This window comes from Choloepus didactylus, chromosome 15 (assembly GCF_015220235.1).
Source record: "Choloepus didactylus isolate mChoDid1 chromosome 15, mChoDid1.pri, whole genome shotgun sequence".
In the NCBI taxonomy this organism is placed as follows: Eukaryota; Metazoa; Chordata; class Mammalia; order Pilosa; family Megalonychidae; genus Choloepus; species Choloepus didactylus.
This window is the reverse complement of record NC_051321.1, coordinates 10,675,455-10,699,325: the sequence shown is the minus strand read 5'-3', so window position 1 is coordinate 10,699,325 and position 23,871 is coordinate 10,675,455. Positions and strand designations below refer to the sequence as shown.

General features: G+C 42.8%; 2 protein-coding genes and 1 pseudogene across 2 annotated transcripts in view; 2 read left to right on the top strand and 1 right to left on the bottom strand.

Annotated features, from left to right (window-relative positions):
* The window catches only part of DMBT1 (deleted in malignant brain tumors 1), a 337,458-nt gene that overhangs the window by 180,743 nt on the left and 132,844 nt on the right, over nt 1–23,871 (top strand). The gene's annotated exons all lie outside the window — the stretch shown is intronic.
* On the top strand, nt 1,272–1,487 carry LOC119510654 (annotated as a pseudogene).
* Nucleotides 20,073–21,808, bottom strand: C15H10orf120 (chromosome 15 C10orf120 homolog). Its single transcript, XM_037805033.1, has 3 exons — nt 21,609–21,808; nt 21,314–21,389; nt 20,073–20,828 (listed from the first exon to the last, which is right to left on the bottom strand). The coding sequence occupies exons 1-3, from the start codon at nt 21,806–21,808 to the stop codon at nt 20,073–20,075; spliced, it is 1,032 nt and encodes a 343-aa protein (XP_037660961.1).

The following is a 23,871-nucleotide window of genomic DNA, read 5'->3' as shown; positions in this document are numbered from 1 at the left end:
CTCAAAAAGCTCTGAAGTGAGTAAAACAAAAAGCCCACATTTTTTGTGGGATCATCTGATTCAGGTCATCCACATAGCAATTTTATTGGAGAGGACCAGGAAACAGAAAGATGAATGATGGATGCTGGCCCCAGGAATGGGGATGACCCTAAGGGATGGAGCTGCCCTGAGCCCTTCACCATTCTTTGCCCCTGGTTTTAGCACCTACTGAATGTGGGGGCCTCCTCCCAGCTCCTTTGGGCAGGTTCATCAACACTCTTGGACCCGAAACTGTCTGTGTCTGGACCATCCAGGTGAAGCCACAAAAGAATATTCATCTAGTGTTTCCTTTTTGCAAGTGAGTGCTCAGAATTTGAGTTCTGTTTGTTGATGTTGTTTGCTATGGTGGAGTCCTTCTTGGCCTCTTTCAGTTTATCCACCACCCACAGACCAGAGACATTTAAAGCACCATCTTACTCCACTTTCCCTCCCTGTTGAAAACCCTTCAATGACTCCCTGCTTCCTGATTTAGTTTTAAACTCCTTTGCATGGCTTTGCAAAATCCCTTGTGTACTGGTTCCTGGATCTCTCCTCCCTTCTAGACTCCTTTCCCCTCAGGCCTCCAATTCTGTGCTTGAGCCATAACAGACTGAGTTTTCTGGACCCACCAGAGCATTTAGCAGCTCCGAGTTTTTGCTCACCTGTGGTCTCTGCCTGGAATGCATCCTTCCACCCGTTCCAGACTCTTCTGTCCTCTGCTTAGGGACCTTTATTCACATTCCATAAATCAGCCCTCGGCCAACTACACCATAAAATCTTCCTGACTCCCTCTCCAAGTGGAACAGCTCTTTTCCCTTTTTGCCCAATCATGACCCCTTACAAATCTCTCTATGTGGGTGTTTCAGTCTGCTAAAGCTGCCAAAATGCAATATACCAGAAACGGATCGGCATTTACAATGGGAATTTATTAGTTTACAAATTGACAGTGCTAAGGCATGGAAATGTCCAATTAAGGCATCAAGAGTAAGATAACTTCTCTGATGAAAGGCCGATGGTATCTAGGGTTCCTCTGTCTCATGGGAAGGCACATGGTGGTATCTGCTGGTCCTTCTCCTGGGTTCTGGTTCTGAAATGGCTTTCTCCAAAATGTCTCTGGGCTTCTGTCTCTCTTGAGCTCTCTTCAAAATGTCTTTGCCTTTTCTCCTCTCATAGAGGATTCCAGTAAAGATAAATAAGACCCACCTTGGGCTTCTTCTGGCTGGGCCAAGGGGTAGCTGTGTATGTTGAAGGACATGGGCTGTGGAATCTGTGGTTTTGGCAAGATTGAAATTGTGGCATGTCCAGAAACAGATGCCCAATTCCAGTTCACTGGTATTAAAAAATAGTTCAACTCTTACACTCTTCCAGGTAGAACAAATTGTGTACTAGCCACATATGGAGGCATTGCTTTGATTATAGTATTCTTCAAGTTAAAGTCTAAAGAAACTCCAGCTGTGAAAGCAATGTAAATGGATTCTAAACTGTACCTCATCCATTAAGTTCTGATGCCTGCAGAAGCTAATGTCAATTCATCATGTGATACTCAATTTGTGCAATAAATTATGAACCTGGAAGAAGAAAGACCCACCTTGAATGGGTGGTGTCATATCTCCATGGAAACAATCTAATTGAAAAGTCCCACCCACAAGAGGTCTGCCCCCATAAGAGTGGATTAAAAGAATGTAGTCTTTTATGGGGTATATAACATTCAAACCAGCACAGTGGGGGGTTAAGAATAATTGCACTTGCTTATTTTATTGTTTGTCTCTTCTGTAATGAGAGCTCTACCTCTGGGGTTCAAGGAATATTTCTTGAGAGAAAGAAGGAAAGAAATAAAGGAAGGAAGGAAGGAAGGAAGGAAGGAAGGAAGGAAGGAAGGAAGGAAGGATACAGTGATAACGCCATAGCAGATCTTTCCAAAGCAGCAATAACCCAAAACTTTTCCATCCTTGAACAGTCTTCACAGATTTGACAATTTCCATCAATTCTAGAGCAAAGCCAAACACAGCAATCAATGGGATTCGAGAAGTGATGAAACCTGTGTGAGTCGGGGCCCCTCCCCCTCCACACTTGCTGTAGGGCTGCCCTGGGCTATGCAGGTGCTCTTTGGAATAAAGGGCAAATTAGGGACAACTGCCTCAAAATAGGGCTTTGTCCATCTGTCACATCTTGGCCCACAGATTCTGAAAAAGAAGCATGATGTAGAAGACCATGAATGGGGAAACAAGAGGGAAGGAGATTGGGCAGAGGACCAGGAATGAAAGAGATAGGCTGTTCTTGACTCAATATTTTTCAGGTATCTGAGGGATGGTCTATTCTGAGAATTCCCTCTGTTGGCTCTTCTTCCTTTCAAAAGAGTATTTTGGGGATTACTGCCTTGGCACCTGGGGATGCGACTTGAGGCTGGGCCAACAGCATATCTAGTATGAAGTGTGCTGGTAGAGAAGTTCCCGGCTGTGCTGTCACCCATTGTCTTCTTCTAACCCCAGGAGCTTCTGGCTTCTCTCTTATAACAAAAAAAGTTCCTATGGCTAAGTAATGGTGAGGGGTGGTGTATTTGTTTCCTGTTACTACTGTAACAAATTATCACAAGCCCTTAATACAACAGAAATTTATTCCCTTACACTTCAAGAAGACAGAAATCCAAAATCAGTTTCACTGGGCTGAAATTAAGGTGTTGGCAAGGTCATGTTCCCTCTGGAGGATCTAAGGGCAAATGATCACGTTGCTTCTTTGAGCCTCTGGCAGCTGCCAATATTCCTTGGCTTGTGGCTGCATTGCTCCAATCTTCAAGGCCAGCATCTTCAATTCACTATCTGCTCACTCTTCACATCACCTTTTTTCTCTTTCTGTCTATGAAATTCTCCCTCTGCCTCTCTCTTGTAAAAAGGCATGTGACTGCATTTAAGGCCCACCTACATAACCCAGGATAGCCTCCCCATTGCAAGATCCTTAACTTACTCTCACCTGCAAATATCACTTTAACATTCACAAGTTCCAGAGATAAAGGACATGGACATCTTTTAGGAGGGCCTTTTTCATCCTACCACAGTGAGGAGTGAATATTTTGATGATTAGAGGGCCTTGCAGGGGAGGAGAGAGGTGTCTGTGGGAGTGAGACAATCACACATGCACTTTGTCTACACTAGATAGGGATAGACTCCACTTTTCCCTCTGACCCATCAGGGAGGGAAGCCGGGCTGCTGGGGCTGGGCTGCTCCACATCCTGCCCCATCTTCCAGAAAGGCGGGGCTGAAACAAAGGAGAGACACCCACACACCCATGCCAGGGCTCTTACCTTGACACAGCAGCTAAGGACGAGATAAACACACCTTGCATTAGATCCGTTTTGAAGTTTGTGGATCCTGAAATGCAGCTGCTCCCTAAGACTAATTTCCTGTCCCAGAATTCTAGTAACATAGGCAGGGCTTCCCTAGACACCTGGAAGCCACCTGCAGCCCAGGTGGAGGAAAAAGTGATCTGTGGAGCTGGGAGGTATCCTCAGTTGACTGTCCTTTATTCAGGAGAACTGATAAGATATTTCTTCCCTGATCCTCATCTGGCCTTTTACTACACACAAGTGGAGCTGGTGAAATCGGTTTTCCACTCCTCGGTGGAGGGAGGCTGCCTGCTGGAGGGGGAATATATCTAAAGCTGTTGCCTGCCTCTACCTTTGTCTGCTGAGCCACACGTGGGAGTGGGCAGATGAAAGTCCTGGAAGGATCTCAGGGGTCCAATTCCCTTGGCAAAGTTTTCCAAGGCAATGTTTTTTTTCTACTCATTGTCTTCCAATATTATGATCATCAAGTAATCCAGAAATTCCAGCTTCACGCCCACTTTGTTTTTCCTCAATTGTACTTTTCATACAGATGATGGGCATATAACCTTGAGACTCTTTGTTGATCTTATTTAAGCCCTTTTGGCATTTAATAGTGTAAATATACATAATATATGCTATACCTAATTTATAGTATACATAGTATGCATTATGTATATAGTACATGTGCATTTATACAGTTGATTCTCATTATTCATGGTAGTTATGCTTTATGAAGTCGCTCCAGCCCTGAATTGGTAAATACTGAATTATTGGCCTAAAGGCAAATGCAGGTTTAGGTTCCTGGGAGCCTCTGGTCACAACATACCTACAACTGGTGGATACATAAACTTGTTTTATGTGTGTTTCTCTTTAATGGTATCTTATGTCTTTTGCTTCTCTTTAATTTTGCATAAAAGGATTCCTAGGAAGTTCTTTGTTACCTCAGCCTTTTAGAGACCAGCCGTTTAGTCCCAAAAAGAAACAGTATCATTGCCCCTAGAACAGTTTAGAGCAACATTTAACAAAGCCTCTGAATATAAATTTAAGCAAGTTTAATTATAATTCATATTAGGGGGCAGGTAATGCAGTTCATTATATAAGATGTTGGTTCATTAACATTAAACATTCAGCCAACATCACTATAACTGATGCCTGAACAGAGCTTTTTATCTAACATGTATATTTTCTTGCACTTAGGAACACCAGACAGCACTTCAGCACTATCTTTGGGGGCCATTTTAAACAGCAATATCACCAACAAAAAGCACAGAAATGTGAAAAATGTGGCACTAAATACATTGAAAAGAGGATCCTTGTTTATACTTTGAGAGCCAAAGCAAAAAGAGCATGTTTTGGGTTTTGGCTAAATTAGCAACATGCATGTAGAGTGACTCAAGTTTTCCACTGTTCTGCATCTATCCACAAATGACAGCAGAATTGACAGGAATATTGATTTTGGTGTTACAAATAAATTTTAGCAAGTAGGTCAATTCACAAATATGAAACCTGTGAATAGTAAGAATTGACAGAATACACACACAAACACACACACATACACACACATATATATTACTCATGGAATATGATGATAGCCTGGTGACCTAGGTGTACATGTCTATTCAACTCTTTGTGACACAATGAAAAGTATAATATGTAGTCTTTATCTCTAAGGAGCATATAATTCTGCTGGGGACTCAAACCCACACATGTAAAGTCAAATGGCAGTGTAAGAAGCAATGGGACAGCTCAATCTACTTCTTTCCCCAAAGCAGCAAGTAGCCAGGCAGAAACTCTCCGAATCTTCAGGACCCGGAAGAGAGGGGAGGACATCTCAAGGCCCAGATCAGTGCAGGATGAACGGACTGAGAAAACATGAGCAGAGACTGTAATTCCAGCTGCAACTCCTGGCAATCATCCCCCACCCTTGAGGGAAGCAGCAGCAGGAGGCCCAGTCCTTGCCTGGGGGATGACTGTGGACTGGGCAGCTGTGGGGTTCCTCCACTCCAAGTACCTTGGGGGACACCGTCCCACAGTGAACCAGATTTTGGTCAGCAAAGTGAGGGCACAGGAACCTGCAGTTTCATTCCCACCTGGTCAGACACTGCCTGGCTTCATGAGACTAGCAGCTTTTGAGGATGAATAAGTAACCAAAAAAAAAATGCCATCTGCTGGGCAGGCCAGAAAGTGCAGGGGAGAAAAGCAGAGATTTTCCAGGCCTCTCCAGACTATCCAGGCACATCAGAGCTGGTCTACACCCCCTTTACAGGTACCTGGTCCTGTTTTGTCTGGGAAATACTGATGATCCAACTGTCAAAGCAGTGCATAATACAAACTCAGGCAATAACTAATCCTAGATAAGAGAGAGAAACTGACCTTCAGAATAGACCCATCAAGATAATCAGATGACCAGATATCAGGAAAAAAATCACAAGGCACACCAAAACAGAGGAAGAAATCATCCAGTCACAGGAAGAAATCCCAAAGTTAGAGGAGACGTAGAACTTGAACAACTAACTAAAGATGGTCAAACAAATGTCCTAAATCAATTCAAAGAGAAGAAGGAAAATATGCATAAAGAGATAAAGTATATTAAGGAGACACTATGAGAGCATAAAGAAAAATTTGAAAGAATATGAGATAGAAAAATAATAGATATTATGGAAATGAAAAACACTATAGATGAAATTTAAAATATACTAGAGACACAAGACAGTAGATTTGAAAAGGCAGAAGAAAGGATCAGTGAGCTAGAATATAGAACAACTGAATTCAAACAGAAAAAAAAATACAAATTGAGGAAAAAACAATGGAAAAATTTGAGCAGGGTTTCCCGGGAATGATTGGCAACCAAAGCACACAAACAGGCACATCATGGGTATCCCAGAAGGAGAAGAGAAGGGAAAAGGCCAGGAAGAGCATTTGAAGAAGTAATGACTGAAAAGTTCCCAACCCTCATAAAAGACATAAATATGCAAATCCAAGAAGCCTCATGTACTCCTATCAGAATAATTCCAAATAGACCCACTCCAAGAAACATACTAATCAGAAGCCAAAGAAGACTAAGTGCTGATTTCTCATCAGACACCACAAGGGTGAGAAGGCAGTGGTACAATATATGTAAGACACTGAAAGAGAAAAATTATCAGCTAAGAACTTTCTATCCAACAAAGCTGTCTTTCAAAAATGAGGGAGAATTTAAAATATTCACAGATAAATAGAAGCTGAGAGAGTTTGTTAACAAGAGACCTACCCTACAAAAACTACTAAAGGAAGTTCTGCTCGCTAAAAAGAAAAGACAGGAGAGAGAGGCCTGAGGAGTGGACAGAAATGAAAAGTATTAGTAAGAGTAAAGTTGCTAAAAGGATAAAAAAAGAGAAAAAATGGATCTGAGAAATAAAAGTCAAAGGATAAAATGGTTGAAGTAAGTACTGCCTTTGCCTTTACAGTAATTACATTGAATGTTAATGGATTAAACTTCCCAATAAAAATACACAGATTGGCAGAATGGATGAAAAAAAATATGATCCATCTATATGCTGTTTACAAGTGACTCAAAGACAGAAATATATTGAAAGTGAAAGGATGGAAAAAGATACTCCATGGAAGCAGAAAAAAAAATAAAAGCTGGGATAGCTACACTAATAGATTTAAAATAGATTTAAATTCAAAAATGTTATAAAAAAACAAGGAAGGACACTATATATTAATAAAAGGGACAGTTCATCATAAATATTTATGCACTAATCAAGGCGCCTCAAAGTACACAAGGCAAATGCTGGCAAAACTGAAGGGAGAAATAGACATCTCTACAATAATAGTGGGAGACTTCAACACAACACTCTCTTCAATATATAGAACACTTAAACAGAGGATTAATGAGGAAAGAAAGAACCTAAATAATATGATAAATGAACTAGACCTAACACACATATATATAGAACATTGTACACCAAAATAGCAGGATATACATTCTTCTGAAGTGCTCATGAAAAATTATCCAAGCTAGACCATATGCTGGGGCACAAAACAGGTCTTAAAAATTTCACAAATATATGGAAGTTAAACAACATGCTCTTAAACAATCAGTGGGTCAAAGAAGAAATTGCAAAAGAAATCAGTAAATATTTCAAGATGAATGCCAATGAGAACACAACATATCAAACTCTATGGGATGCGGCAAAGGCAGGGCTAAGAGGGAATTTTATAACTCTAAGTGTCTACATTAAGAAGGAAGAAAGCACTAAAGCCAATGACCTAATTGATCAGTTGAAGAAACTAGAGAAAGAACAGAAAAATAATCCCAAAGCAAGCAGAAGGAAAGAAATAACAAAGATTACAGTGGAAATAAATGAATCAGAGTATAAAAAACAATAGAGAGAATCAATAAAACCAAAAGCTGGTTAATTGAGAAGACTGATAAAATTAAAAAACCCTTAGCTATACTAAGACAAAAAGAGAGAAGATACAAATAAATAAAATCAGAAATGAGAGGATGGTCATTACCACAGACCTGGAAGAAATAAAAAAAGATCTTAAAAGGATACTATGAACAACTGTATGCCAACAAACTAGACAACTTAGACGAAAAGGACAACTTCTTAGAAACACCCAAACAGCTGATACTAACTTGAGAAGAATGGAAGATCTCAACAAACCAAACTTAAGTAAAGAGATTGAATCGATTATCTAAAACCTCTCAACAAAGGAAATCCCAGGAACAGATGGCTTCACAGGTGAATTTTACCAAGCATTCCAGGAAGAATTAATACCATTCCTGCTAAAACTCTTACAAAAAATTGAAGAAAAGGGAACATTCCTAACTCATTCTGTGAAGCCAACATCACTCTAATACCGAATCCTGATATACTACAAGAAAACTACAGACCAATCTCTCTAATGAATATAGATGAAGAAATCCTCAACAAAATACTTGCCAATTGAATCCAACAGCACATTAAAAGAATTATACACCATGATCAAGTGGGTTTTATTCCAGGTATTCAAGGGTGGTTCAACACAAGAAAATAAATTAATGTAATACACATTAACAAATTGAAAGGGGAAAAACCACATGATCATCTCAAGTGATGCAGAAAAAGCATTTGACAAAATCTGGTATCCTTTCTTGATAAAAGCATTTTGAAAGGTAGGAATCAAAAGAAACTTCCTCAACATGATAAAAGGCATGTATGAGAAACCCACAGTCATCATGCTCAATGGTGAGAAGCTGAAAGCTTTCCCTCTAAAATTGTGAACAAGACAAGGATGCCTACTGTCACCACTGTTATTCAACATTGTGCTAGAAGTTCTAGCTAGACCAATTAGGCAAGAGAATGAAATAAAAGGCATCCAAATTGGAAAGGAAGAAGTAAAATTTTCACTGTTTTCAGATGGCATGATTCTATATTTAGAAAATCCTGAGGGGGGGAAAACACTAGGAAACTACTTGAGCTAATAAATGAATTCAGTATAGTGATGGGATACAAGATCAACACAGAAGAATCAGTGTTGTTTCTATACACTAGTAATGGGCTATCCAAGGAGGTAATCAAGAAACAAATCCCATTTACAATAGCAAGAAAAAGGATAGAATATCTAGGAATAAACTTAAACAAGGATGTGAAGGACTTGTACACAAAAAATTATAAAATATTGCTAAAAGAAAATCAAAGAAGACTTAAATAAATGGAAAGACATTCTGTGTTCATGGATTAGAAGGCTAAATGTCATTAAGATGTAAACTCTACCCAAATTGATCTACAGATTCAATACAATACCAATCAAAATTCCAACAGCCTAGTTTGCAGAAATGGAAAAGCTAATTATCAAACTATTTGGAATGGTAAGCGGCCTCAAACAGCCAAAAACATCTCAAAAAAGATGAAGTGGAAGGACTCATGTTTCCTGACGTAAAAGCATGGTGCTGGCATAAAAATAGACATACTTATCAACGGAATCAAATTGCAAGTTCAGAAATAGACCCTCTGATCTATGGTCAATGGATTTTTGACAAGGCTCCCAAGTTGACTCAATTGGGACAGAACAGAAATGAAAAAGGACCCCTATCTCACACCCTATACAAAAAATGTTCTGAGTGGGAGGCACCCTGTGAGCAAGGTCAACAAAGATGGTGAGTTTAGGAACAAAGAGAACCCAGAGAAAGGTGTCTCTTTCATATTCCCTCAGTTTCTGGAAGAGAGAAGGGAACACTGGGTTTGGAAGAAACTTGCCACACCCAGGGAGTTCCACAGTCTGTCCTGCATAAATGTTTTCAAGCTGTGGAGAGGATCCCAGAAGGGGATACTTCCTGACTGATGTATTTTTTTTTTAATATTCATTTTATTGAGATATAGTCATATACCACATAGTCATACAAAACAAATTGTACATTTGATTGTTCACAGTACCATTACATGGTTGTACATTCACCACCCAAATCAATCCCTGACACCCTCATTACCACAAACACAAAAATAACCAGAATAATAATTAAAGTGAAAAAGAGAAACTAAAGTAAAAAAGAACACTGGGCACCCTTGTCTGTTTGTTTGTTTGTTTGTTTCCTTCCCCCACCTTTCCACTCATCCATCCACAAACTAGACAAACAGGAGTGTGATCCCTATGGCCCCCCCAATCCCACTGTCCCCCCGCATAAGCCACATTTTTATACAATTGTCTTCAAGATTCATGGGTTCTGGGTTGTAGTTTGATAGTTTCAGGTATCCACCACCAGCTACCCCAATTCTTTAGAACCTAAAAAGGGTTGTCTAAAGTGTGCATAAGAGTGCCCACCAGAGTGACCTCTCGGCTCCTTTTGGAATCTCTCTGCCACTGAAGCTTATTTCATTTCCTTTCACATTCCCCTTTTGGTCCAGAAGATGTTCTCCATCCCACGATGCCGGGTCTACATTCCTCCCTGGGAGTCATATTCCATGTTGCCAGGGAGATTCACTCCCCTGGATGTCTGATCCCACATAGAGGGGAGGGCAGTGATTTCACCTGCCAAGTTGGCTTAGCCAGAGAGAGAGGGCCACATCTGAGCAACAAAGAGGCATTCGGGAGGAGGCTCTTAGGCACAATTGTAGGGAGGCCTAGCCTCTCCTTTGCAGCAACAGTCTTCCCAAGGGCAAATCCCATGGTAGAGGGCTCAATCCATCAAACCACCACTGACTGATGTATTTTTGACTTCATGTTCAGGAAGGGAAGACATCTCTGTTCCCTGTCACCCACACATTAAGAGAGAAAGTCTTTCATTTAAGTTCTGCCAGAATGTTTGTCTTGGTGCTTGAAGGATCACCTAGAGCTCATTGACACTTTGGAAAAGAAAAACAAATCGTAGTACTAAATTTCTGCTTTTTCTAACTTTTCAGATGCCCCTCCTACTCCAATTTTTCCAAGTAATCTGTGTCCTCTTGCCCTGGTTAACAGCACGCAGTAGGCTGGGACTTGGTGTGTGCAGTTCCAGTACCTTGGATGTTTCTAGAGAACATCTGATGGTCCTTGGTTGCAAAAAGTCCAATCAAACCCAGGCCCAAAAAGAGCCAGGGAGGTAAAAATAATAAGAGATTGTGTCTTCGTTCTCATACTAAATTGGCATGTGACTTTAGGTAATTGTTTCACCTTTTTCAACTTCAGTTTGCTCGTGTTGGAAGTGATGATGGAAACAAGACAGCAATTAAATAGATAATAAGAATAATAACAGTTAACATGTACTCAGCACTTATAGTCTAGGAACCACATTAAAAATTTCAGATGGTTTACCTAATTTCAACTTGATAAGAACTCTATGTGGTTGGCATTATTATCCCCATTTTACAGATAAGCAATCTGAGACTTGGAGCTATTGAGTGACTTTTCTATAGGTACATAGGAAGTATGGGCCAGAGCTGGGATTCCCATGCAGGTCTCTGAATTCCCAGCCTCTGCCCTTCAGTCTTCCCTTCACATTGAGGATGCGGATGACATTGTGTGCTGCTGTAGAAACATGGCCTCAGGTCCCAACGTGTTACCAGCCCTGCTCAGGAGCCCAAAAAGTGCCTTGGGAAAACACAGATGAATCATACAAACATTAACTTAGGGAAATTTACAGATGGAGGAGGTGGTCCAGGGTGACAGCTGGACTCCAAGCAGCACCCCTCAGAGTGTGACAAGTTACATAGAGATTATACAGCAGGAGAACAAAGAAAGCACAGAGCCAAACATGCAGGAACACAAGACTTATTTCTCATACTCTGGAATGCATATGGCACCTTTTGGTGCATGAGGCAGGGGGTTTGCACAAAACAGCTCTGTCCCTCATGGTCACTGGGCAGTTTTGACCAGCGTTATCTGCCCTGTATAGCAGGTAACTTCTGATTAAGTAACTCCTCCCTCATCCCTTAAGGGTTGGCCAGGACCCTTGGAACACTTTCAGTACTGTTCCCCAGACACAAGGAAAGCACGGTTTGCACATGAGAAAATATTTGCCTTACTTAGGGGACCATGATCATGGCCATCATCGTGACTACCCCAAGCCTGCTCATCAATCTTGGGTTGCTAAATTCAGAAAGTGCTTCAGGTTAATGTGAAGCTTTTAGTGGGAGGTGAGTGCTAAGGACAGAGTTGAGTCATCCCATTCAATTGACAAAAACCACTTAGATTGTCTTTCTAGAAGATCTTGTTCAAGAAACACAAGTGGGGCAGTGGAATAAGTAAGTGGAATGTGCCGTGAAGGTTTCGGAGCACACCCCTCTTTGTCATCTGCAAAGGTATCTCAGCTGGGGGACCATTTTCCAGCTCCTGTAGTCTTGCAAGCCTACCTCTTTCTATGCAATTCTGAAACTGTGGGATCAGCTCCTCCTCAGAACACTCCAGTAACTGGAGGGGAAGGGGGCCTCATTGAGAGCGCAGGCTTGCTCCTGTCTGATACGCAGCTCTTTGTTGGATTTTGATGGATTGTGGAAATTAGGTTTAATGCTTTAATGACATCAATTACTCCTGGGAAGTTTCCTATGCTGAATAGAATGTTGTGGGATCCCTTAATGGTTCTTGCCAGAAGCACGTTTTCAACCAGGCAAGCAAGTTGCAGCGGGCCTTCCCTGTTTGGCAGTGGCCCTGGCAACACGGTGAAGAATGTGGAAATTGGTTTTGACACATACATTCTTCTTTTACCATGCTCTCTTCCTCAGTTCAATTTGCCAATCTCAGCAGGGGAACATGCTTTGGAAGGGAATGAGTTTATCCCCTCAAAATGTGATATTCTTGAAGGGAAACAATTTGCAGCTGTGCTCCCTTCGGCTCCACTCCCTGACCGGTTCCATTTTGACTAAATTGTCTGTTCAGTCTGTCACTTTTTAAAAAATAGAGTTCAGTCTACAGCTATATTTATCTACAAGATGCAAAGTACACTTGCTTGATCGCATCTACTCTGTTCCAAAGGGATGTTTTGGGTCATACGACATAGTTTCAAACAGGAGAGGTCAAAGGTTGAGCAGGCATTGGCATCGCTTTGGATATGTCCAGCAAGGGTTTTGTCTTTGAAATGGATAGAGCAAGGAATGGAGATCTCTCCTACCACACCCCAAGTGTTCATGGCCCTATATGTAGTCAACCTTGGGGTAGGGGAGGGCATACACATATTTCCTTCTCCATAACAACCAATAGTTCTGTTCTGCTAATGATGATAGTTGGCCTACAAATAAGGCTTAAATACTTACTATGTATAAAGTGAAACTTTCCACAGTTTCTGGAGATGCCCTTTGCTTCAGGTACAAAATTAACTCCACATGCTGTCATGGGTGTTTGAGGTGGGATCCAACCTTTACACTCAGCATTCACACACTGGAGCCCTCCTCAACTGTTTGTGGACTCACGTTGACATTTTTGAAAGTTCCTGGGGCTCCTGTCTACTGGACTGCATCTGTGGCGTCTCCCAGAAAATGTCCTCTTCCAAACAAGAAGAAGATTTGGTTTTTAGTGTCCCAACTGCCAGTCAATCTGAATTCAACACTTGTGCTGTTCCAAAGAACAATAACGACACAAACAAGGAGCATAACTGATACCTATACCTATATCTGTATCTACACCTTTCTGTTTCTATTTCTATGTCTTTATCGATGATTCTATTTCTGTATCCATCTCTGTGTATATCCCCCTCACCCAGGTTAACTTAATCCTGTGGAAAAATAATTTGTTATTGTCTTAGTCAATACCCTTTTGGTTACAAGTAACAGATACACAATTGAAGTAATTTGAGCCAAAAATTAGGGAATTTATTAAAGGATGTAGGAATTTGTCATGGAACTGAAGGGTAGTGGGGACAAGAACCCAGTTTGGAAACCTGCCCCTCCCTGTCTTTCTCATACCACCCCAGCTGACATTTGGGCTTCATTTAATACTCTTCCCAGACTTCTCTGTGCACATTGCAGAAGACGGCCATCCCCAAAGCTCACAAATTTAATTGCTCATAGTCCAAAGAGACAGCAAAGACTCATTTGAACCTCTGATTCCCATCTTGAAATCCTCATGGAAAGACTCTGGTTGGTCCAGATTGTGTCAAGGGTCCAGCCTGGTTGGATCAGCTACCACCCTCAGGACAGGGTCACAGAGTACAAACCACAGAGGGAGCCCACTCATGTGGTGGTGGGCTCAGTTCTTGGAGAAGGAGTTAAGGTAGAGAACTAGCTGGGCAGTCATTCCCAAAGGAATCTACAGCATCATCTAATATCATTTCTGCTTGGTCATTTTTGATAGAACTTCAGTTTCTATCTTGTCTTTTCTGAGTACATCAGTTTCTATCTTATCTTTATCTTTACTGAGTACTTCAGTTTCTATCTTATCTTTACTGAGTACTTCAGATGTCTAGTAGGAGGTGAGTGGTTTAGGAGAAGGAATAAGGGAAAGTGATGATAAATTGAAAGGTAATAGCAGTGAAAAAGAAGTGGTAATAGAAGTGGAGTCCAGCAGCAGAAAGAGGGAACTGGCTTAGCCCATCAGAAATTCTGCCTTCTTGTGACACTGTGTTGACAAAGCCATTGCAATCATCTGTTACTGCTTTCTCCTGGGGTGGAGAAGTTCAGTGAGGATCAGTTGTTCCCTCTTGCTGATAAAACCCAGATATAATAAACATTGGATGACCTTTATCCACAGAGCCAGGATGACAGAGGACCACTACCCAAGATTCTGCTCTACTGCCTGGCTCAGGGGACTGAGGACTGCCTACTCCAGAGAGCCTCAGGGGCCCCGGAAAGGAAGGTCTCATTTTGTTTCAGGAACAGGGTACAGGGTCAGAGTGGCCCAAGGATGTTTATCCAGGTTTTATTTAAGCTCAGTGTTCCTGATGTCAGCCAACTCTTAGGGGAAAATCAAAGCTGCAGGTTTGGCTAAAGACACTCACAGGTGGCAACACTTTCCTGGGCCCATTTTACAGCATCTGTGCACTGGTTTGGTTCAATCAAATTGTGGTTTGATCAATGTGTTAAAAATTTTTTTCTTCCCTTTGTAGTGTGTCCTATACTTTACCAGCAACTGTTTGGTCCTGGTTGTCATAAGCAAGACAAGTACTGTTGTCCCCTTTTTACAAAGGAGAGAACGGAAACCCCGATTGCTTATGGACTTGCCTGAGGCCATAGGGATCACAAAACTTCAAGGCTTTTATAGGAGGGGTGTTAACTCTTTTAAAGGAAGGAATTGTATCTAGAGGGGGTAAGGGACTGCCTAGGGGCACCTCGCTTGTCAATAGCAGAGCCAGCCTTGAAGTCCAGGTCTCAGTTCTCTTCTGTCGTCTCTCCATTCAATGGGGGGTGAGGCTAACATGGTTTCCCCTCTTCCCCAGCAGAGTATGTTCAGGAGTTGGGGTGTGTGGGACCATCAGCAAGCTGTACCTTCAGTCTCTGTATATCTGTGCCCAGCCCTGACTTGAGGTGACCCTTCCTGCCAGCCTGAAGAGATGCCATCCTCTTGCTCAGCATCCCTCACCCCACTTATGGAACCACATGTGGATGAGAAAGCAAGCACCAGCTCTGAAAAGCTGCCTCCTTCAGGCTCTTCCCAGAGGCATTGCTCAACCTATAAAATAACTGAGAGGGACCAGACTATCCAGCTAACAATCAACTAGGAAAGACCCTAGTGAGCCTTATTGCCCAAAAATGCTTGACATATATGTGGCTGCTATTTCTGTGAGCCAAGCACAATGCTTTGCATATCTCATCTCATTTAATGACTTATAAATGATGAGACTGCAGTGACCTGCCCAAAGCACGTTCATACCAGGTACTGGTGACTGTAATGGATCTTTCTGATGATGGAGGTCTCAGGGAGGAGTCTCTGGAGCTCCAGGCAGCAAACAACTTAAAATAACAAACCAGGTTCTCCTTGTCTCAAAAGCTCACAAGCTCCTTACCCCTGGGGGGCTTACCTGGCCCTTCTCTGGGTGCAGTTCCCAACCCCACACTGACTTCATCAGCTCTTCTCTCTGTCCCTTCTTTTCAGGAGAAAAACAAACCTCCTCTCATTTCCTCATGCAGAGAGTCTAGCCATTTTGTTGTTATTAGAAGGTTCCTCAAGTACCCTCTTCCAGCCCAAAATGGATTATCGGGTATTTTCCCCAAGAAAGACAATTAACCTAAGATAAATTTTTGCCAGTCTTCAGAATATAAAGTTTATCTCATTACAATTAAATAATTATTTGAGTACATGTGGTGTGCTGTGTGCTAGGGATACCAAAATGATTAAGTTGGGCCCAGGAACCAGGGTTACAAAAACAACTCATCACCAAGTGGATTATACACATGGACAGAAAGCATGTGGGAGGATGAAGCCAGTGAAGAGATGGAGTGAGTGAAGCAGGTTATCATAAGCAAGACTGGTTGCTATGGGATCCCAGAGGAGGGCAATGGACCCAGTCTAGGGGTGGACTGTACAAGGGAGCAGTGTCTCTTCAAGAAATGGAGCTAAAGGTCTGGCTGTGGTTGAATGGCCATGAGTTCTCCAGCTGGTGTGGCCCCAACTTGGCCACCTGTTCCAGACACCTCTTCATAGATGAGCCCTCTCTGACCCACAGGGCTCTTGTAAAGCTTGGGCAGGACCAGATTAAAACCTGCAAATGCTCAAAAAATGGAAAAGAGGATGGCATCTGTTTCCAAGAAACTGAAACTGAAACTGATACCAATACAAGGAAGTCCAAAGAAATATTGTTTTCCAATAGTGACTACTTTAAGCTTATTTGAAAATCAACTATCAGATTCTTTTTATCCGAAATCTATCATCTGTTTCTTGTATTTGTCTATCAGATAACCCAATACCTGACTTCTGAGAGAAAAGTCACCTGACTCCAAGGCTGCATTCTTAATCACAGTTCTCAGGAAATGGAGAATTTTAGAAATTTCTGGTTGAGATTCCTTACCATAAGCCTCATTTGTTTCTAGCATTGATGCCCAATGGCTTTCTAAACCCCATATCATTGCTAGAATAATCTACTCAACAGAGATTCTTGTAGGGTCTTGGGGTCGCTTATCTTTAGCAAATGTTATCTGGGTGTGTTTATGTAACTCTTGGTAAGAGGTTAGGATGAATATATATTTAATCCAGGACATTCCTGAAACATTTTAAAAACTAAAATCTAGTTCTGTTTGTTTTAATATCTACTTCCTAAAGGATGGTACATGAGTGCACATACACAGTTAACTGTGGGTTATTCCTGGATGGTTTCTAGGTAAATAATGTTTGTTGATATTGCACTTATCGACAGTGCCAGTGGAGGCACTGTCATGGCCCTAATTGAAGGGGTTAACTGAAAAAGTTAACCCTTTCTCCTTCAAAAGGATTGGATTTATTCTTAGAGGTGATTTCAGAATCTCAGAGAATTGGACTAAGTAAAAACAATTCCAAAGCAGAACCACCTTGCCTTCTTGAAACACAATATTTGGGTTGCAACTACCCACACCAAGCAGATGGTGAGGAGCGGGAGGTAGTTACCAACTTTATTACTAACAGATAATTAAATGAATCGTGGAATTGGAAGTTGGTGATTATTTAGCTCAATGTACTCATTTTATTGATGAGAAAGTAGAGTCACAGAAAGCCAAGAAGGCTTATCCACAGTCTCATAGTTGGTTGCTGGCAGAACTATAAGGAAAACATTGCTTTCCTAACTTCTCATTCAAAGAACTGTCTGTTATATTGCAAAACTGATGCCTATGAAATCTTTAGGATCCAGAAGAATTGTTAAACTTTCTCAAACTGGTTTGAGTTTTTAGACCTGTTTTGATATTCACAATTTTATGCATTTTTGAGAAGTTATATCAACGCTGGAAATATTTTCCTTCTCCCCAATTCCCAACTTTGCCTCAGTTGAAAAGTTGCCCTGTTTCTTTGGTTTACACTATTTCTTTAATCAGAGCCCACTGATGACTTTGGAATGTTGCTGCATTTCCCAGAATTTCTGCTTTGGCCATAGCAGCTATCAATACAATACTTCAAATAATGCTTTTCTCATAACTTGCCACCATGGCCATGTAGTTATCCTGGAAAAGAAGAGATGATGGAGTCTTCTGCTGATGACTCTCCTTCTGCTTAAAGGGGAGCTGGGGTTCTGTAAGAGCTGATTATGGAAAACCCACCGAGAGGAGAGAGCTGGACAGGAACCTGTCCTTGTGCCAGCAGCTGTGGTCCCTTGTGGACAACAAGTTCAGTTTCTTTCTATCTGTGCAAAGAATTGCTGAGGATGGAGCATGATCAAAGGGGTCCTTTTTGGGTTCAGGTGTAGACAATAAATGGACATGCATGGCTCTCAATTGCTGAATGTGCTGGCTTTGACCTAGGGTCAGATTCTTGTCTTTTGGGGAAAAAAATCCTCATTTGTTCCAGATGCTACAAAGGCTGCACCTCATATCCAAGCCTGCAATTCAGGTTTGACCCAGAAGACACCTGGGAGACTGAGGGCCCATTTCCCTGTCCAGCTCAGGCCTCAGTTGTTTCTCCAGCCCATGGCTCAAAGTATGGTGAGAATTTCTATCTTTTCCTGATTAGCTTAGGACAAGAAAATGGCCTGGCCTCTGAGGGGACAGCCCAGAATTCAGAACAGTTAGTTGAGGTCATGGATAGTAGCCATCAGTCATCTATCTTGATTATTGGGAAAGAAAGAGGGAAGGAGCCTGAGTTGACATACCCAGGTTCTACGGGGGCTACACTGTGTTTCTGATTTATTGAGTCATTTCTCACTCAGGAAATTCTGACAGGGAGGCTGTGATTTGGTGACTGGTTGCAAGTTTGGATTGGGGGAGGTATGAGGAGGTTGGTGAGGAATTGAGAGCTGATGTAGGGACCATGTAATGAGCAGGATTCCATGGGAGTTTGTGTGTGTGCATGTGCGTGTGTGTGTGTGTGTGTGTGTGTGTGTGTGTGTGTGTGTGTATAAAAGAGGCAGTGCAAAGGGAAGAACCTGGCCAACCTCTGGCTTCAAGTTCTTTCCTCCCATGAAAATCCCTTTTCACATCTCATAGCCTATCTAGAAGGGCCAGCCCTGCCATCAACTCTGCTCTGAGCCATCATCCTTGTTGATGGTCAAACATCTGTAAGAAACAAGAACATAAGTCTTGGTAAACCTCTGCTGCCTAGTTGTTGTCTCCTAGATCAGCCACCTTGTGGCACAGGTAGGGCCTTAATGGGAATAGCAATAGTGGACCTCAGAGACCCTTAGCACCTTCCTCTGACATGCCCCAAGGAATGGTGCATCCTATAGCCGTGACTGACCTGTAGCTACAATTGACTTGCTGGGGAGAGGTGTGGATCCCCTGGTTTCATCAAAGAGGTGGGCAGAATAGAGATAAGGCTGGAAATAGGTTGGCTCTGCCTTCCAGAGTAGAAGCTGTATGAGAAAGCAGAAAGTGGAGAGAGCATGGAACAGGCCAGAAAACTTTAGGACTGAGCATCCTCCTTTTCTTTTCCCCACCTGGACTATGGGTTGGTTCCGGCTCCAAAGACTGTGGTAGATTGATCACAATAATGATCCCATTCCTCCTGCCTCCCTGTGCGCACGCCCTTTACAATGTGACTTAGCAGTTCCTCCCAGCAAGAGATGAGGTCCATTTCCCCACCCTTGCATCTGGGCTAGCCTTTGTGACTTGCTTTGGGGGAGAGAATGTAGGAGAAGTGATGGTGTGCCTGTTCTGAGCCTTGGCCCGAAAAGGATTTGCAAACTTCCACTCACTCTCTTGGACCCTGCAAAGGCCATGTGAACAAGCCCTGGGCTAGCCCACTAGAGGAAGGAAACATGTGGCCCAGTCACCCCCATCAATCCAACTGATAGTCATTTTACCCCTAGGAGGAGAGCCATCTAACCGGCTTGGGGTTGACTCCGGACACATATAGGAGCCAGCTGCTGCCAGGAGAACCACCCAGCTGAACCAGGTTAAGTAGCTGACCCATAAGATTGTAAACTCAATTAATGGTTTATGTTTGAAGCCATTAAATATTGGGTGATTTGTTTCACAGGAATAGATAAGTGATACAGTTTCCAGTGGAAGTAGGAGAGGAAGAGGGCCTGTCACCCAGGGAAGGCTTGGGGATGGAAGCTGAGAATCAAGAGCTGCCTGAAACCAGGATACCTCAGCAGCCAGGTCTTACCTTAAGGACCCCTGGAGATCTGACATGGGAAACCAAGGTCCCAAAAGAAGAGGAGTAAGGTGGAGCCTGGGACACAGCTGACAGGAGTAATAAGAACCAGGATACTTGGTTACCCAGGGGAATAGATAAACCTTTAATAGTGGTGAGACTCAATTTTGCGCATGTACTCTTTCCAGATCCATCCTTCTTTCTGGGGATAGGGTTTCACTGAATCACTGGAGTGGGCTCCCCGTGCTATAAAATCCTGATTCATTAGCATCAGATCTCCAGGAAATTCAGAGAAGGGGAAAACACTGCGGTTCGTTGGGCCCGTGATTGACCGTTCCAGTTTCCTTGTGGGGAGGAATGGTTTCTGTTCATTCAGTTGGTTTGTCAAGCATCGTTTTGGTTCTTCTGACTTGAAAATTACATTCAGTTTTATTTCTTGTTTTTTTGTGTTTTTGTTCTCTGCCTCCTCTTTCTCCTTCTGCTTGGTGTTATCAGTAGCATCCATGGTAAAATTTTCTTCCTCTTCCTTGGCCTTGCGTCTGGCTGTTGGGCCCAGGCCCGCTCCGGACAGAAATGAAGAGCACCGAAACCTTTCCATGTAGGGTAAAAGCTGCTTATTTCTCAGGGCTCGAGCAAGCTGCATCCTTTCTATGTGCTTGCTAATATTGACCTGCTCACGCTGCGGCATTTTAAACTCCTCTGGGGGCACAGTCACCTTTGCCGTCCATATTTTCTCCAAGGGCCCACAGGGAGCACGAGGGGTGGAATGGTGCTTCTTATGCTCTACTCCCTGTTTGAAGTCTGTTGACGGCAACTGTAGTGCCTTGAGCATTTTCCGCTCTTCCTCTTGCTTATAAGCCAAAAACCTTCTCGCTGCTACCGTGTGGACACCGCCCAGGCGCTGACAAGAGGAAGGGGCTTGTTACAAGGCTCCGCACTCCTGGGGCAGGGGGCACCCTCAGAAATAATTAGCTAGTGGCCGGTTCTCCCTCCGTTGCTGAATACGTCAGACCCCCGTGTGGGGGGAAAGGGCAAATCTTTGGGGTCGTCAAGCCTGGGCTCAAATCCTGACTCTTCTACTTACCTGCTATGGATTTGGAAGAATCATAATGACCTTCCAGGGTTATTGTGAGGCCTCAACAAGACAACACGTATGAAAGCAACCAGCACACGGGAAGAGCGCCCAGAATGGCAGCTTTATCATGTCTACTTATATTTTCAATTTTGTTCTTTTATGTCAGAGAGTATTTTGCTCTACAGGTGTAGAAACCACTCAGCCAATTTGAGAGCCCAAATTGGGGAGACTTCTCTGTTGAAGGTGGTTTTTGAACCTCTGGCTCCCTCTAGCTAAATTGCCTCCCTATGTGTAAACCTCAGGGCACTTACTAGGATCTCTTTTTCCAAGGGGGAGTATCTCCCGAGGGCAATGCGTGGGTCTGATTTGTTGAATTTGGTCCGTATCCTGGAAGGCAGAGAGGCATGTGTATTAGAACTCCTGAAAGGATCTTCCTAGTTTCCCCACTTGGAGTGGGAAACCTCACAAAGGCGATTCTACATTAGCCAGGCTAAGGGTACCCCCGGGGAGCAGAGTTTCTGTAGCCACAGGGCAGCTCCTCCCCTTGGCCTTCTTCTGATATGGAAGGATGGGAAGGAATGGACCAGAAGCCCAGGTTACACTCACCCCAACTGTGAAATAGGGCACAGATCCTCTTGCCAGAACAGAGATTCTTCATCCTGAAAGGAATAGTTTGTATTAATTGTCTTGACTGACTTCCCATCCTTATTAGACTTCCCCTCTGCGATCTTCCTTTCATGGGTAGTCAGATATTTAACCCTCTGTTTTCCAATATTCTGCCATTCATTCTCCCACTCTCTGATCATCTTCTGGCAATAGTCTGGGAAGGGAGGTGTTAATGCCTGGAATGTGTTTCTAAGGCAGTTTAATGGGAACCCAAGGGATGGTCACAAATATTTCTTGCATCATAACTGGACTGGTTAGGGGCTATTGTGAGGTCTGAGTTTAAGGCATCAAATAATCCGCTGGGACACTTACTGTCATGCTTCTGGTGTTTTGGAATCCAGAGGAGTAGAACAGGCAGAGAATGTGGCTGGGAGGTGATATGAACATGCCACTGCCACTTACAAGTCCACAAGGACTGCCCAGTTCATAGGGGAAGAGAACTCAGTCTGCTGAAGTCTCTCTCCCTGGTATTTGCCAGATTCGCCAATCCGCTCTGCACACTCCATCCATTCTACTCTATCCGTGGTTCTTGGAATGAGCTTCTAAGCTTCCGTCTGTGCTCTTCCCTAAGTCTGGAATACCTGTCTTCCCCTTGGCAACCTGCTGGTCTTCCAGCGCCCAGTCCCTCTGATGATTTCCTTGAAGGATAAATCACTCCTCTGTTCATGTTCTCCTAGCACTTCCTGCATCGTGCTACGGTACTTTGTCACAGATTAACTTGGTTGTCCAATAAGTCTGCCTCACTCCTTGAAAGCAGGTGCCAACAGCATCTTATCTCTTTTTGCATCCTGGTGGGGCCAGTGGAGAGGGGATGCTCCACTTGCTGTCGTGACACTCATCCTGATTCCCTGGTCAAAGCTGGGATCAAGAACTTCCTGTGGAAACAATTTGACAATATGTATCAGAAGTTACAGATGCATTTACCCCTTGACCCAGCAATCACTTGTACAAAATGGAACATGCACAAGATTAGTCAGTGCAGCCTTGCTTTGGATGACACACCTAATGGCAAGGGGATTGGCCAGCATGTTATGGTAAACCATACAATGGAACATGATAGAGTAATAAAGTTTGAGGAAGCTATCTCTACTTATATGGAAATAGCTCCAAGAAATATTGTTAAATGCAAAAATGCGAGGTGCAAAATTATGTCAAATGTAGACTACTTTTGGGTTGGGGAGGAAAAAATAAGCATGTTTATTTTATACTTGCAGAAAGAAACTCTAGAATACAATCCTAGAATTAAAAACTAATACAAACAAAAACTAATAAAAATGGGTACATGGCAGATGAGGAAGTGGTGGGAGTGAGCCCTTACATTGCATACGTTATTATATTGTCTTGATTCTAGGACCATGTCAATGTATTATTTATTTGAAAAAAAATAAATTTAAGAAAGAAGCAGCTGGGACTTAGCTCATGGAAGAGGATTGCCAATTTGTGGTCCCCAAGCTTTCCTTCGCTTCTACCAGGAAATACAAAGTGGGGGTGTTTAGAACTTGGTCCAGTGCTCCAGCACCTGTGTCAGCCATCTAAAATACAGGGGTGCCCCTCTGGCACCACAGTCGGACTTCAGGCAAGTTCAGTTACCTGGAACAGCTGCACACTGGAAATTTGCGAAGAGGCCTCTGAGCAGTGACGAAAATGCCTCCTGGTACTGGATTTCATTGATGTGCTTATTTTTTCTAGACTCAGCTGCTAGCTGAGCATGACCTTGAACAAGCCATACAACATTTGGCATATTGCGTGCACTCAAAAAATGTTCACAGAACAAGCAAGGAGTGAGGTATGATGGAATGTTATGGACCCATCAAAAATCAAATCTTTGAAAAATTTCCAATAATATGTTCCTGACGTGCTATAAAGTAAAAAAGAAAAAAAAATCAAAAATATCAAACAGACAGAGTTTGATCTGGATGTTCTAAATATTCAAACACACAGGAGGGGGAAAGACTTGGAGGAAATACAGAGACATCAGCAGTGGCTACGTAAGGGTGTGGGCTTAGGTACGAGCCACCTGGTCACCTCTAGATGTATAGGAAGAGAAGCCCTGACCCAATCTGAACAGGTACAGGCAGAAAAGGGTGCTGCCATCCTCCACACATCTGGGGAAAGAAGGGTGAGGATGGGTGCCCTCTGCCTGGGAGGGTATTGCCATGGCAAAGGGCCTCTTCACCGTGGGAAAATTGATTCTTCTCACCTG